This window comes from Gobius niger (genome assembly GCF_951799975.1).
Source record: "Gobius niger genome assembly, chromosome: 7".
In the NCBI taxonomy this organism is placed as follows: domain Eukaryota; kingdom Metazoa; phylum Chordata; class Actinopteri; order Gobiiformes; family Gobiidae; genus Gobius; species Gobius niger.
The window spans coordinates 34,592,011-34,608,757 of NC_136858.1; the positions used below are offsets into that span (position 1 = coordinate 34,592,011).

The 16,747-nt window shown below is 38.8% G+C and overlaps 1 protein-coding gene across 1 annotated transcript in view; it reads left to right on the forward strand.

Moving 5' to 3' along the window:
- The window catches only part of adgra1b (adhesion G protein-coupled receptor A1b), a 414,503-nt gene that overhangs the window by 115,452 nt on the left and 282,304 nt on the right, over nt 1–16,747 (forward strand). The window contains exons 8-10 of the mRNA XM_079560565.1: nt 55–219; nt 10,107–10,344; nt 14,586–14,735. Coding sequence (XP_079416691.1) covers nt 55–219; nt 10,107–10,344; nt 14,586–14,735 — 553 coding nt within the window. The remainder of the gene's footprint in view (nt 1–54; nt 220–10,106; nt 10,345–14,585; nt 14,736–16,747) is intronic.

Genomic DNA, 16,747 nt, shown 5'->3' on the forward strand with positions numbered 1-16,747 from the left:
AAATACTTAAAATCAAGAGCATATTCAAGAGTATTTCCTGTATTTGTGTTGCAGTGAGGTGGTGCTGTCCAACATAGACATATCTCTGGCGGGCACCTGGGAGTGTCTGGTCTCCAGTCTTCGTGGAAACAGCTCTAAACAGATGGAGATTGTCGTCCTGGAAACATCAGCGACATACTGTCCCGCCGATCGAGTTACTAACAACAAGGGGGACTTCCGGTGAGTGTGAGAGACTCCCTTACCAACCAAAGCTCATAAGTCTCCTGTCAGTCAAGCATTTCTGTGTAGAACGCTTCATAACACGCCACATGAACAAAGGGCTTTCCAATGAAACTAGAAACAATAAAGTCAGGAAAAATGCAAGTAATGCAAGTACGAAAACAAATTACTTTTTCTTTTAGCTTTTAAAACGTACATTCCTTTGTCAGAAGCGTACCTGGAGTGGTATTTCACTTTATTCTGCACTTTTCTTATTCTACTGCTAAAGCATTTCAATATATTCTTTCTGGATTAGTTGTAGATAAAACACAAAATTGTCTTCCATGTCTTTATAACTGATAATCCATCACCAAACACATTCTGAGCAGTTCAATTCTCAAAATGTGTTCATCATGGCGCCTGAAACTGAGTTTGTTTTTCACTGTCATTCGCACTACTGCCTGCAGAGGGAGCTCCAGGCAAATTCCTGACCAGCCCTGTGTCTCAGTTAGTAGCCTAAATATGCTCTTATCGTTCACCCTGAATAGCAATATTATTGAATGTTGTGGTATGTCCTCAAAATGGCAGCATTAACTGTACGTGGAAACAAATGCTATGTCCACCCTGTCACCAATACCTCACTACAATTCCCCCAAAGCACAGACAAAGAGCAGAGGTGATTACGACCATGATGCACGGGGAGCCGGTCGGGAAAGTGGATGAACTATTTTTGACAGCTCACTTACAGTAAGTTCTCGGTTAATGCAGGGGATCCTGAGGAAGTGCATCCAGAGACTGTACTAACTCTTAGCGCGCACATTCTCGCCATCTTACTTTGCTTTTCTTAGAGAATGTGATCAGTTTTTCATCCGTTCCATCTCACTGCAAAACAAAAATGGCCTCCTGAGCATTGTAAAAGTCTGCTCCAGAATCATAGGGCAACCAGTCCTGTCGCTCGCTCGCTCGCTGCCCTAGCTCTGTGATCAGTAGACTCTCAAAAAGGCTCAGCACAAGACCCTTCCCATGTCTGAATGGCTGCCCTCTGAACACAGGCTCCGGATCCAGGAGGAAGACCACCTTTGTGCCCAGAGTTCCAGCTCTTGAACTCTGTACAGAAGTGATGGGGACTGTGTTGTTAGTTTACACGTACAGTTAATTTATCTTATCATTTATGTTGTAATTTATGTGAATATGTACTGTATGGGCCAATTTTCATCATTGCCAAAACACCCAAGGGCCAAACCTCAACATTGTAGCCTAAAGTAAATAACTATTTTCTGCAAATGCAAATGGTTTCATCAGTGGTTCCAAAGGGGCAGGGCTTTGGGACCCACCATTTCCCTCGGATGACAAGCCGAGGACCCAAATAAAAATGTAATTTGTCATACATCGTATAAAATATTGTATTTTACACACACGTTTTTGTTGAGCAAGCAGTAGATGTCCCTTTAAGAGTGAAATTATTATCAGAACAACCCAATAACATTCATTTTATCAGACACAGTTAGTGTTTCCATGCAGTTTCAGATGGAAAATATTGAATATAAGTTCCCTATAGAGTCGCGACCGACTGAAAATGTTGCCGTGGGTCCCGACCCACCAGTAGAGAATCACTATTTAACATCATGTAACCAAGAGGGACGTTCTGACAGGACATTTTTAAAATACTGACACTATTTCTCACATTTTTAGAGTACTTTAACAGGTATTTGATCTTTTATTTGTATATATAAACTCAAAATCCAAAACCAGTTCTTACTGTAAACTCTCCACCCACCTTGTCTAAGTATTTATGAGTATGTGAGTTATTGGTAGAAGTGAATGTTGACTGTCACTGTCGGTGCTCTCTTTTTTCTCCCACTCAGCCTTATGATATTTGTTGAGTTCATGAGCCAGCTAAGTTTTACAGGCATTTCACAATCAAACTGATAATGAAACCGCCGATGTCTTTACAAACAACGCACCTCCATTGTTTGTTTACCACATTAACATCATATTGTTGCGGCACTAAACCTTGTGTTGCCAACTTTATTTAGCGTTTTACTCTCGGCACGTCCTCCTCTGCTGGGCTCATTCTCAGCTCATTAATTCTCAAGGACCAGGCCTGAGAGGGGGCAGTGAGTGTGGCCGCTTCATATATTTTCATAATAATTGGAAATAAGGTATCAGGAGTCCCACAAACAATACAGCCCTGACTTTACTGCAGGCGGTAAAAAGGACACAGCCTGTTGCAAAGTACTGGGGTTTCACATAAAGGAGAGGACAGCAGCCTTCGAGCCGCCCATATTTCAGCTATATCTCACTGCTGATGGCCGCAGAGTGAAGACAAAGTGAGACATTGGTTCTGCCTGTACACGTTTGTGATATTTTTTTCCAGCCGATAAAAAAGAACCTAGCAATGTTTCTTCAGTGGCCTATGTGAGCGCGCCAGACAAAATACTGAGTAAAAATATATTTCTGAATACTGCAGATGAGCAAAACTTAAAGGGACTATACGGAGTTTAAAAATGTTAAAAATAAGCATTTTCCTCCCCGTACATGTTTCAACAATGTCCAAAGGTGTAGAATGAGCCCAGACATATTTATCACAACTGCCTCTAAAATCCTGCACTGTCACTCAAAAAGGTGTTAATTCGGGTCCAAAGTGCCGTCATGCAGGAGCTTAATATAGATAAGTGCAGTTACATGTATGACCTGAGGTGGCAGTAGTGAGTATAAAATGGCTAACTTGCATCTAGTCCCTTTAACCCCTTAACTCCCACCTGAACCAAGCACATTTTCTCCAGTTTGGCTTTACCCCAGTCCAAAAGCTTCTGGAAAAAAGCTGTGAAAATAGCAACAAAACTGAGACGAAAACAATGATGGACATGTGACAAAAAAGTGAGAAAACATTGACAAAAAAGTGACGAAAAATTGATGAAAAAGTGGCAAAAATGTCACAAAAATGTTACAAGAAATTGACAAAAAATCGACGAAAAAATAACCAAAAAAATGACAAAAAAACACAAAAATGTGACAAAAAAATAAGAAAAATATGACAAAAATGTGACAAAAAAAGGCCAAAATATAACAAAAAATTACAAAAATTTGATACAAAATTTAAAATTTAAAAAATGTGACAAAAAATGACAAAAAATGACTAATATGTGACAAAATGTGACAAAAAATTACAAAAAATTGACAAAAAATTACAAAAATGCGCCAAAATATGTGACAAAAAAAATGACAAAAAATGTGACAAAAATGTGACAAAAAAATAACAAAAATATGACAAAAATGGGACAAAAAATGACAAAAAAATGACAAAAAAGTTGCAAAAATGAGTTGAATACCCAACAAAAAAATGCTGGAAAAAAAAATCTGATGACGTGAGGAAAAAGGTCCTCTCGGTTCAGGCGGGAGTTAAGAGGTTAAATCCATTTTCAGTTCACAGGTAGAAAAAAAAGGAAAAAAAAAGGAAAATCAGTTTAAAGCTTTTACTTAAAACTGGATTAGTTTTGCAAAAAAAAAAAAAAAGAAAGAAATGTGTGTTAATTTTTTTGCTTCCCGTATAGGGTGTAACGGTACACTAAAATTACATTTTGTACAACTACTACTTTGTACTACTTTTAGGGCACGGTTCGGTAATTTTTTGAAAAAACAGAGCAAACACATACAGAGTCAGTGTTGGGGAGAATACTTTGAAATCGTATTTAGTTACTAAATTCTGAATACTTGCCTTAAAATGTATTTTGTAACGTATCCCGTTACTTTGTCTAATCAGAGCACTGTGTTTTGAAAACTTTGAGAATACTTTCACATTGATTGTTGACTGAAAGTTGTGAAGTTTTAAGCATCAGCATCACCCAAAACTTGGATGTTTCGTCGGGCAGTGTTAGGAAAGTCAGGAAGGAGCTCTGACCACCAGAGTAAAGTTAACCTCTTAACTCCCACCTGAACGGATCCCATTTTCTCCAGTTTCTAATCAAAAAGCTTCTTGGGAAAAAAGCACCAAAACAAAAAAGTGACAAAAATTCAACAAAAATGTGACAAAAACTCAACCAAAAAGTGACAAAAATTAAACAAAAATGTGACAAAAATTAAACAAAAATGTGACAAAAACTCAACCAAAAAGTGCCAAACATTCAACAAAAATGTGACAAAAACTCAACCAAAAAGTGACAAAAATTCAACAAAAATGTGACAAAAACTCAACCCAAAAGTGACAAAAATTCAACAAAAATGTGACAAAAATTCAACAAAAATGTGACAAAAACTCAACCCAAAAGTGACAAAAATTCAACAAAAATGTGACAAAAATTCAACAAAAATGTGACAAAAACTCAACCAAAAAGTTACAAAAATTAAACAAAAATGTGACCAAAATAAAAAAAAAACATAAAAAAGGTGACACAACACAGCAACAACGCGAGGAAAAAGATCCGTTTTGTGGGTCTTAGCTTTCAAATGAGGTGTTACACAGACCTATATGGTAAAATGGTAAATGGTCTCAACTTATATAGCGCTTTTCCACCTACATTAGGCGCTTTACAGCAAGGATCCACTAACCCATTCATACTCTCATTCATACACCAATGCACGCAGACACTGGGGGCAATGTGGGTGAAGTGTCTTGCCCAAGGACACAACGAAATAGATAACATGGCCAACTGGCTTGTATGCGAGTGATGTCACAGCATATGAGTGGCAAGTCTGCATTGTTGTTTGATTCAGCCGCTGCAGGGTCTGTTTAGAATGAAAAATGAAGTCTGTGCACCACAGAATAGATGTGAGTGGTACACGGCACGGCCATTTCAGCCCTTTTACCCACTGTAGTTTGTGGTCTTTTTACCTCCAAATACAAGGATTGTTTTTGTCATTCTACTGCACATTAATAAATTGGCCAGTCTTCCCTCATGGGCACGCTGATGGCATGTACAGTGCATTGTCTCTGCCTGTAGCCCGGTTTGAGTGCAGTGAGCAGAAAGCCTTTGTTTTACTGAAGCTCTGGAGTAATGGGCTGGAAAATGAGCCCTCTTTTTTTTGTTGAGGCTGAAATTAATGCAATTTATTACTAAGTAGCTTCTGCGGGACACAGACGCAGCATCAGGGAGGGATGAGAACGGAGGAAGGAGGAACGGAGGCAGGTTTATGGTCTGACAGCATGTAATGCCTCAGGCCAAGAACACTTTGTTTCCATTTAGATGGCAATCCATAGCTGCAAATATTTTTTTTCATGTTGCTCATGTAATCCCAGTTATGGTATTGTCTCCCTTTCCGAATTAAACAGGCACAATATTTTTATCCTCTTTTTTTGTGATGTGTGAACTGAGTTTGGTTTTACATGAGAGCGAAAGAAAGGCTGTCAAAGATATTCAGCTCTAGTGTGTTAGCCATTGTGTTCAGCATGAAGCTCTGAAACTAAATATATGCATGGTTTGGAAACTGAGAACTGACAGAATCTTTGTTGAAGGTCCGAACAGTCCGAAAATCTTTGCCACATTGTTATATTGTTCCTTACCGTGGTGGTTCTTAAACTGACTGGTCCAAGTCATCTGCAAACTTTGCCTTTATACATTATCATTACAGATGCTAATTGTGCTATATTTATGCTTTGGAAATGCATCTAAGTTAGTCTTTTTTTTTTCCTTTCAGATTAAGATGAGGTTAACACCCACTTTAAGACATTACTTGCTATTGTCAAAGCTTTTAAGGTCTTGTTTAATAATAACATTGATAATAATGCATTGGTTTTATATAGCGCTTTTCTGGACACTCAAAGATGCTTTACATTGCATTATTCGTTCACTCCATACCCGGTGGTGGTAAGCTATTATTGTAGCCAGAGCTGCCCCGGGGGTAGACTGACGGAAGCGAGGCAACCAGTCTGTGCCATCGGCCCCTCCGACCACCAACCACTCACTCATTACATTCGCTAGGCTTCCTGGTGTTCCCAAACGGTCTCCCATCCAAGTCCTGCCAGGCCCTTCCCTGCTTAGCTTCCAAGGTCTGACGGGATTGGGCAGAGCAAAGGCGGTCTGGTTTAGTCCTGTTTTGATCTCTATCTTGACCTAATGGCACCTTGAGGTGGTATTTGTAAGGTCAAATATTTTATGAGGTGGTGAGTCTGAGACCCACTGCTTTTTTATATGTATTTTTATTTTACATTTTTATAGGTTTTCTTTCATTGCAGAGTGTGACACAGTATGGACATAAACTAGTCATTTTGTACACACTTACAACAGTATGTCTGGATGTCCTGGGACCAAATGTGTCTTGTGTTGAAACAAAAGTCCCACATACAAAGTCTCATGTGCACCATATCGTTTTCACAGTAATGTACTTAATGCGTATATTCATGAGATGCTAGTTTTGCTTTCAGCACCAAGGACAGTTCAGCTCCTTACTTTGATTTTTAAAGTAGTACTTTGTCCCTCATGTTCCGTATAATTCTACCTTTGTGCACTGTTCCAATCAAGAATTGCACCGATTAAGAGGTTTTGTCTCGCAGTAATCCAATAGCAAAACAGGAAACGACACATGAATTGAGTCTGTTTGAACACACACAAATGTGAGAAGAGAGAAGAGAAAACCTCAAACTAACGCAAACAGAAACAAAACCTTGCATCATGCCAATGCCTTTTAGGAGCCCGGGACCTCTCCGTGAAGGTTTACCTGACATTTCACTCTTAGACGAATCTTATTTTACTGAAACACTAAAAGCCATCGGGCAGAAAATGAAAGTGTCCAATTTGCTTGTAAAATCAGGCCGCCGTGTCAGGGTTGGTCAGCGGAGCGGGTTAAAGCTTTGGCTCCTGATGACATTATTGAGAAGAAGACTATTTTTAGCTTTCATGAAGATTACTCCATTCCTGGACTTAGGCAGTGTAATGACTCATAAGTTTTCCCTTTAGAGTCAAAGCATTTTTTCATCTTTGCTTTGTAAAAATGTTTAATAGCTCTCAGAGTGGGGAAAGAATGAAAGTGATTGATGGGGTTTGGGAAGTACGACAGCGTTGAAGCTGCCTGTGAATTCTCAAAGTTGGCTCTAATTGAATGTTGTGTGTGAGATGATCAAGACTTTAACCTCTTAACTCCCGCCTGAACCGAGAGGATCTTTTTCCTCACGTCATCACATTTTTTTCCCATCATTTTTTTGTTGGGTATTCAATTCATTTTTGTAAATCTTTTTTTGTTGTCATTTTTTGTCACATTTTTGTCATTTTTTCATCAACTTTTTGTCAATTTTCTATCACATTTTTGTCATTTTTTTTGTCATTTTTTCATCTAATTTTTGTCATTTTTTTGTCAATTTTTATAACATTTTTGTCACATTTTTTTCATTTTTTTGTCATTTTTACCACTTTTTCGTCCATTTTTTCGTCCATTTTTGTCACATTTTTGTCAATTTTTTGTCAATTTTTTATCACATTTTTCTTCCTTTTTTCATAAATTTTTTTATCAAAATTTTTCCACATTTTTTGTCAATTTTCTGTCAATTTTCTGTCAATTTTTTGTCATTTTTTGTCATTTTTTGTCATTTTTTTTGTCATTTTTTGTCACATTTTTGTCATTTTTTCATCATTTTTTGTCACATTTTTGTCATTTTTTCGTCAATTTTTGTCAATTTCTTGTGACATTTTTATGTCACAAACATTTTTTTCCCATCATTTTTTTGTTGGGTATTCAATTCATTTTTGTAAATCTTTTTTTGTTGTCATTTTTTGTCACATTTTTGTCATTTTTTCATCAACTTTTTGTCAATTTTCTATCACATTTTTGTCATTTTTTTGTCATTTTTTCATCTAATTTTTGTCATTTTTTTGTCAATTTTTATAACATTTTTGTCACATTTTTTTCATTTTTTTGTCATTTTTACCACTTTTTCGTCCATTTTTTCGTCCATTTTTGTCACATTTTTGTCAATTTTTTGTCAATTTTTTATCACATTTTTCTTCCTTTTTTCATAAATTTTTTTATCAAAATTTTTCCACATTTTTTGTCAATTTTCTGTCAATTTTCTGTCAATTTTTTGTCATTTTTTGTCATTTTTTGTCATTTTTTTTCATTTTTTTTGTCATTTTTTGTCACATTTTTGTCATTTTTTCATCATTTTTTGTCACATTTTTGTCATTTTTTCGTCAATTTTTGTCAATTTCTTGTGACATTTTTGTGACATTTTTGCCACTTTTTCATAAATTTTTCGTCTCTTTTTGGTCACATTTCCATCATTGTTTTCGTCTCAGTTTTGTCACTATTTTCCACACCTTTTTTCCAGAAGCTTTTGGATTGGGGTAAAGCCAAACTGGAAAAAAATGTGCTTGGTTCAGGTGGGAGTTAAGGGGTTAAGTGTCGACCCTTTTTCGTTCTCAGCTAAGTGTCCAATAACTTTGTTCATTGTTGTTGTTCATATTGTCTAGTTTGGCCATTTACCAAACCTTGATGAGCACTGGTTGGTTAAAGACACACTGCGTAACATTTTACCCAATAAACACAATTGAAACACAAGCATTTATTTTGTGCCAGATATTTTCAACATTGAAAATACCTCATAAATCCTTTGATAACCCACTGCAAAAATGGCATTTTCTGTCAAGCTGGTCATTAGGAGCATGTTTTGTACTGATGGCAACAGTATAGTCCAAAATGTTACGCTGTGTGACTTTAAAGTGAGTTGACACTGGATCAGGTGATGGTTTGTGTTGTTTTCTGATACATTTTGGGAAATATTGCTCTGGCAAGTTCTTGTTAGAAGTTGGAGGTTGCCCAGTTTTACTATGTTTAATGTTTTTTGTCTATAGAATTCATTTGGATATCGTTTTTCACAAAAACGGTCACAAAGCGCTTGGCATGGGACCATTTATATTCACTCCATTACTACGTTTGTGTAGACTGACTGAAATGGGGCAGGATATAATATGCAGCAACAGACTTTGTAACCACCACCATTCACTTATGCTCACACAGGTGTCACTCATCTAACTACGGATAGATATGAATAATGTATTAGCCTTGTTTAAGAAAATACATTTGCCATGTTTTCAGGAAATTGACAGTGTTATGGGTTTGCAGTGTTAAGTTAAGGATTGGTCATATTCTAACGCCCACCTGAACTGAGCACATTTTTTCCAGTTTGGCTTTACCCCAGTCCAAAAGCTTCTGGAAAAAAGCTGTGAAAAGACGAAAACAATGATGGAAATGTGCCAAAAAAGAGACGAAAAATTGATGAAAAAGTGGCAAAAATGTCACAAAAATGTCACAAGAAATTGACAAAAAAATGACGAAAAAATGACAAAAATGTGACAAAAAAATGACGAAAAAATGACAAAAATGTGACAAAAAATGACAAAAAAAATGACAAAAAAAATTACAAAAAATGGACAAAAAAAGGACAAAAAATGACAAAAAAATGACAAAAAAAATGACCAAAAAAATGACAAAAATGTGATAAAAAATGTACGAAAAAATGACGAAAAATGTGATAAAAAATTGACAAAAAATTGACAAAAATGTGATAAAAAATGGACGAAAAAATGACAAAAAAAACGTACAAAAATGAGTTGAATACCCAACAAAAAAATGATGGAAAAAATATCTGATGACGTGAGGAAAAAGATCCTCTCGGTTCAGGCGGGAGTTAAGAGGTTAAACCTATTAAATGTGTGTTCTTTTTTTTTATCATATTACACTCTTAGGTACCATGATATATCCATTATTTCATTGTCTCTGTGCTGTACAGTAAAATAGTACTGTAGTAGTATTGATGGGAGAAACTGGAGGAAGCCCACCCAGACACAGAGAGAACATGCAAACTCCACACTGAATGGCCCTCATGATTCAGGAACCGAACCCGGGACCTTCCTGCTATGGGACGAGCGTGACAACCACTAAGTCAGCGGGATGTTATCTGTGATTTTTTTTGGTTACAGGTGGCCAAAGACTCTGGCTGGTATCCTGGCCTTCCAGCCCTGTGCCCCTGCCACCTTTGGCTCCGCCCCACACCCCTCAGGCCTCGCCCCTCACTCATCTCGCTCCAGAGAGAGGGAGAAGAAGAAGGAGAAGAAAGCCTGGAGGCGGTGTGACCGAATGGGCCGCTGGGCTGAGGACGACTACACCCAGTGCCCCTACGCCAGTGAGCTGACCAGGGTCCTGCACGAGCTCACGCAGGTGTGAGGGCGTTAGTTTAGCAGATTGTGGAAAAGGATGTTCTGACATGTCCTGGTGAAAGTATGCCGTATATACAATATGTAAAGCAAGGCAAGGCAAGTTTATTTGTAGAGCACAATTCATACACAAGGCAATTCAAAGTGCTTCACGGTTGCATAAATATAAGAAAACAAATACAATCAATAAAAACATCAACATAGAGTTAATCAATTACAGTAAGAGGCGAGAGTGTAGATAAAATACTTTCAGTTATATGCATTTTTAAGTCTTGTTTAGATTCACTCTGTCTTAAGCACTATTTCGCTCTGTCTTGAGCACTATTTTAAGTCTTGTTTAGATTCGCTCTGTCTTAAGCACTATTTCGCTCTGTCTTGAGCACTATTTTAAGTTTTGTTTTGACTCGCTCTGTCTTGAGCACTATTTCACTCTGTCTTGAGCACTATTTTTAAGTCTTGTTTTGACTCGCTCTGTCTTGAGCACTATTTCACTCTGTCTTGACACTTTTTTAAGTCTTGTTTTGACTCGCTCTGTCTTGAGCACTATTTCACTCTGTCTTGACACTATTTTTAAGTCTTGTTTTGACTCGCTCTGTCTTGAACACTATTTCACTCTGTCTTGACACTATTTTTAAGTCTTGTTTTGACTCGCTCTGCACCCGTCAAAAGTTTGGAAAAGCTTTCAATGTTGCGACTTTTCATTAAACTATGAATGAACACTTGGATTATGTAGGAAACAAAAAAGTGAAATTACTCCACCCTTTATTCTTTGCATTTTCCCAATGAGCTTCAAAAGGTAGTCACCTGAAATGGTGTCTGTGAGGTCAAAACCACTTCTGGTGACAGTGGCGCAGATTAGTGATGCAGGGGTCGGGGTTTTTTTTCAGCCCGTGGGTCCCGCATTTGGAGCAGGTTCTAACCAGCCCCGGCCCGCCCCGCTGTTTCTATTTTTACAACCCGCCCCGATCTCGCGATTTCACGACCCGATCCGAATGCAGGATCGCGGCAGAACCTGTGCGTCACTAGCGCAGGTGGTAGAGCGGGTCGTCTCATGGTCGGAAGGTCGGGGTCCTAGTCCCAGCTCCTGCAGGTGCACACTGCCGTCGTGTCCTTGGGCAAGACACTTCACCAAATCTTTCCTCCAGTACCTGCATACATTGGTGTATGAAGGAGAGCGTGAATGGGGGAGTGGTTCCTTGTTGTAAAGCGCTTTGAGTGGAAGGTGGAAAAGCGCTATATTAGTTAAGTTACCATTTAAAGGGACTATAGAGAGTTTAAAAATGTTAAAATTAAGTGTTTTCCTCCCCCTACAAGTTCCAACAATGTCCTAAGGTGTAGAATGAGCTATGACCTGTTCACCACAACTGCCTCTAAAATCCTGCACTGTCACTCAAAAACGTGTTACTTCGGTCAGTGCCGTCATGCACGAGCTTAAAGGTGGGGTATTATGCAAAATCGACTTTTTCAAGCTTTACATCATGTTATTATGTCATTCCCTCATTAAAAAACATGCCTGCAGTGTTGCCTTGGCACATTCACATATTTTTGAGTCATCTGTAAAAACTCTGATGGCGGCCATTTTAGAGATAGGTTTGCCTGAGTCCTCCTAGGAACGCCCCCACCTCCTGGAGACGCCTCCGAGCTTTCGTCACCAGCCGAGTAACCAACCACTGCCCCTCAGCAGAACCCCCTCCCCACTGATGCCACAGACAGCATGTGGAGGGGGCGTGTCGGAAAGGCTCAGAGGTTCCTAAAGAGACAGAGGCCTATTTCAAGACATTCGCTACAGCCATTTTGAGAGAGCAATTTTATACAAGGCAGGTATTCTAATTTACTGCATTTACAGACCAACAGAAGGTTTGGTCATTATTGTAGTGTTCTATAGACTGGTGCTATGTGATTGAAAAAAGCATAATACCCCCTCTTTAAAATAGAAGCTGCTGTTACGCGTAAGACCTGAGGTGGCAGTAGTGAGCATAAAATGGCTAACTTGCATCCAGCCCCTTTAAATTTTGTAGCCCATTGTGAAAATGTTTATAATAATAATTATATGTGTTCATTCATAAATACCTTATTTGAGAATCTACTTATGTAAAAAGTCTACATCTACAATACATAAAAAAGGTGATTCCAAACTTTTCACAGGTACTGTACAATACAACTTGAAATGACGTTTATGTGCAATGTATAAAAAAAAAAAAAAAACACTTTGGAAAGTGCCTTTTTATACGAATTTGGTTAGCACCTGGTGATTTCTATTCATGTCTTCCACCACCCTTCCACACTCACGATCACGAAGCCATTTTGGACAAATTTGTATGGAGTGTCATGTCTAGCTCTTTTGATATTGGTTCAGTTTTTACACATAAGACTCTCTCTGTCTTGTGAAGTGCACCAGCCACTTGCAGCGAAATTCCTCACAACTTAATGCTACTGCCTTCTACAGAAAATCACAAGAACAAAGGCAACTGTTTTTTGATATGTTCTGTGGTCAGATGTTCGGGCACTTTCGCCTTTGTTAGAAGAAAGCAGGACAATCTGGAAGCAATTACAGTGTGATGAACTTCCAGCATCATATTCTATTACCAAGGCTATTTATAAGAAATCTAATTTTCACTTACACCCATTTACGCAGCAGAGGTGCAATGTAGCAGCTCCCTTTGACAATTTACTGTAGCGGGCCACATGTCGACTTTCACATGTTTGCCGAGCCGTGATACAAACTGCTAAAAGCCAGGATTTAATGACTCCATATCTCACAATAGTCAGACATTTCTCCATTGAATCCGCTGTAGCCTGGAGCTATCTCTACACCTGCACTTTTTTTTATTGACTTAAGACACTTAAGGTGTATTTTACATTACTCCTGGGTTTATTGTACATTAATCTTTTTCTTTTAGCGAACAGAGATATTGGATCCTGGATGTCTTTTTTTTTCTTTTGCTCGTTTCTCCCCCACACTCTTCTAAACTGACTTTTAAAAACTTTTAACAGTGCTTTTTTTCTTCATATCTTGTAACTGTGATGTTTTCTGTGCGCTGAATTCTGTATGATTCCTGGCTACCGCCTGAGCAGCTTGTCTATGTGAGAATGAGTGGGTGGTGGGGCTGATGGCAGAGATTGGCAGCCTTGCTTCCATCATCTGTTCCCAGGGCAGCTGTGACAACATTAGTGTCTTACAATCACCCAGTATTAATGGCACTATACCACTTTTTTGTTCTCCTAGAAATTAAACAAAATCTGTTTAGTATATTGTAAACTCACACATTTGTGGGAAAGAACACTGTGTAATTATAAATTGGATATGGAACAATTTTAAGAACATACAGGCGGGTTTTCTAGCATTTCTGTAAAAGTGACCCGGAAAAGTAAGTAGGTAAGTGCTTTTTTTGCCTTTGTACAACCATGCAATGAAATAGTGTGTAGGTGGTAGTCCTGAGCCGCTGCGACTGAGCCGCGCCACCACTGTGGGTCAACCTGACCAGCATGTTTTTGGAGGTTGGGGAAACTGTAGCACCTGGAGGAAACCTGGCTGACTTCCTTCAGTGCTCCTCTGAAACGGTGCAGCGCCTCCTGGGTTTGTCCTTGTTTCAGAGCGTGGTGTCCTGCACTGGTCAGCTCCACCTCCTCCTCTTTCCTTTTCCTCCTGTGCAGCTCCCTCCGCCCCACAACAGTCTTTCCCCATCTCCTGGGAAGAGCTTTGTGGTTAATCTGTTTTATTCTCCAGTGAACGTCCATGAGCTAGAACAACAGAAGGCATTTGTGGATGAGTTGTGAGTCTTGCCCGTATACCCCCTCGTTTGTCCCTTTTTTGTTCCACTTCCTCCACTGTGTTTCGGGTGTGGGGGGCTCTTGGTGCCTCTTCAGTGTTTCATCTGTCATTGTTTGTTATTATTATATTTTAAAAAAGAAATAGGTACTGGGCCTTTAAAGGGGGGGTATTATGCAAAATCGACTTTTTCAAGCTTTACCTCATGTTATTATGTCATTCCCTCATTAAAAACAAGCCTGAAGTGTTGCCTTTGCACATTCACGTATTTTTGAGTTATCTGTAAAAACTCTGATGGCAGCCATTTTGGGGATAGGTTTGCCTGAGTCCTCCTAGGAACGCCCCCACACCTCCTGGAGACGCCTCCGAGCTTTCGTCACCAAGCTTGTAAAATACAAACCATTTACTACGTTATATGGATGAAGCGTAATATGTGATCTTTAACGTTGTCATGTGACTATATGTTTTGTTTTCAGATCACCATTAACACCAGTAATGCGCAGCCTCTGGGGCAGCAGTTGGTGGCCTTCACCAGCAGAGCGGCGGACTTTACAGACGTCATGGATGTCATTTTTGTCACTCATCTGGTGGAAAGACTGACCAGGCTCCTGGACAAACGCAGAGATGTAAGAAGAAAAAAACCAAAACTCTTATTAAGGGTTTCACTGATAGCATGTTCAATGAGCTTGGTAAACCGCAACCACTTCTTTTCTTGGACCAAAGCTGTATTCTTGACAGCTGTCGTCACATCCTCTAATTGCTGATTGGTTCTGTGCACGCTAGGCCCGCCCCTTCATACTGCTCCAATTGCTGCATTACCAGACTAACTGCCCTGTGTAGAATGGACAGGGAATTGTCTGGCAGAGCAGGTATATTTTTTAATAGGTCTCAGTGAGATTCAGGTTCTCTTGACTAATCTCACTGCTCTTCTAACCATGCACCACCAATCACACAGACATATATGAACACATTTATCCAGCTGTTGCCCTTGCAGACCGTCACTGAGTCGTCGCTCAAGTCACTTTACCCACTTTGATTCAGTTTGATGGCGGTCTGGAAGGCCATATGGATTTGCAGCCACATCTGTCAGTCAGCCTGGGTGCTTCTAGTCACAGCTAGTGATGGGCTGATCAATATATACTAAAATATGGAGCCAGTATCCAAAGTATCAATGTGATGTTTCAATTTTGACACATTTTATGGTTCATGGTGTAGGTACATATTAACCCCTTAACTCCCACCTGAACCGAGCACATTTTCTCCAGTTTGGCTTTACCCCAATCCAAAAGCTTCTGGAAAAAAGCGGTGAAAATAGCAACAAAACTGAGACGAAAACAATGATGGAAATGTGACAAAAAAGTGAGAAAACGTTAACAAAAAAGTGACGAAAAATTGATGAAAAAGTGGCAAAAATGTCACAAAAAAGCAACAAGAAATTGACAAAAAATTGATGAAAAAATGACAAAAATGTGACAAACAAATGACAAAAATGTGATAAAAAAATTTGACAAAAAAATTACTAAAATGTGACAAAATGTGACAAAACAATGACAAAAATTTGATTAAAAAATGACGAAAAAATGACAAAAAAGTGAAAAAATGTGACAAAAAAATGACAAAAATTTGATTAAAATATGATGAAAAAAATGACAAAAATGTGGAAAGCAAATGACAAAAATGTGATGAAAAATTTGACCAAAAAATGACAAAAATGTGACAAAATGTGACAAAAAAACGACAAAAAATTGATAAAAAATTGACGAAAAAATGACAAAAAATTGAGAAAAAATGACCAAAAAAAGTGACAAAAAAGTTCCAAAAATGAGTTGAATACCCAACAAAATAATGATGGAAAAAAAAATCTGATGATTCAGGCGGGAGTTAAGAGGTTAAAGTAAAATGTATTGGTATTCGCGCGACATCCAGATACTAGTCCTTGTACCACTCCCTCCTAGGTGCGGGTACAACTGTCGAGTCTGAGGAGTGAATGAATTATGCAATGTGATGTGATTACACTATTCAACCCAGAGTTTAATTGACATGACTAAAAGCTTGCTCCTAAAAATTGAATCGGATTGAACAAACAAACCAGCTAATGCATCTGGGACCACAGCGTACCGCTCTGAAAAAGTCATGCAGCCATCACTCTGACATCTCTGCTCCGATCGATCCCAGACGGCTTAACTCTTCACCTCAAATGCTCCCTCAGCCCATTCTGCCGGTGCCACGGCCATGGCAATTACAGCTATGAACAGCACGGATGTCTTCTTTTTTGGAGCGGCATGTGTTTGGCCTTAGGTGAACCCTGTTTTTGGCTGAGACATTTTTTTTGTAATGTTGCATGTTCTCCCTGTCATGGTTGAGTACATTTCCTTTTGGCGCTCACGGACTGACACTGTAGAAGAGGCAAACCTTTATTAATGCTTGGGATTTGATCACATATTTTATAAATGTATGTGTAACTTTATTATGTGACTCATTAACATAATGCTGAAGATAACACTCAGCAGTCATGTCAGCAACTCTCTAAACCCACAGGCTCTATGCACACCTGATATCCGAGTGCGAACTCTGGAGGTCGTGGTCCTTCCTCTCGAGCTATTTTCCCATTAAAGGGACTATACAGGGTTTAAAAATG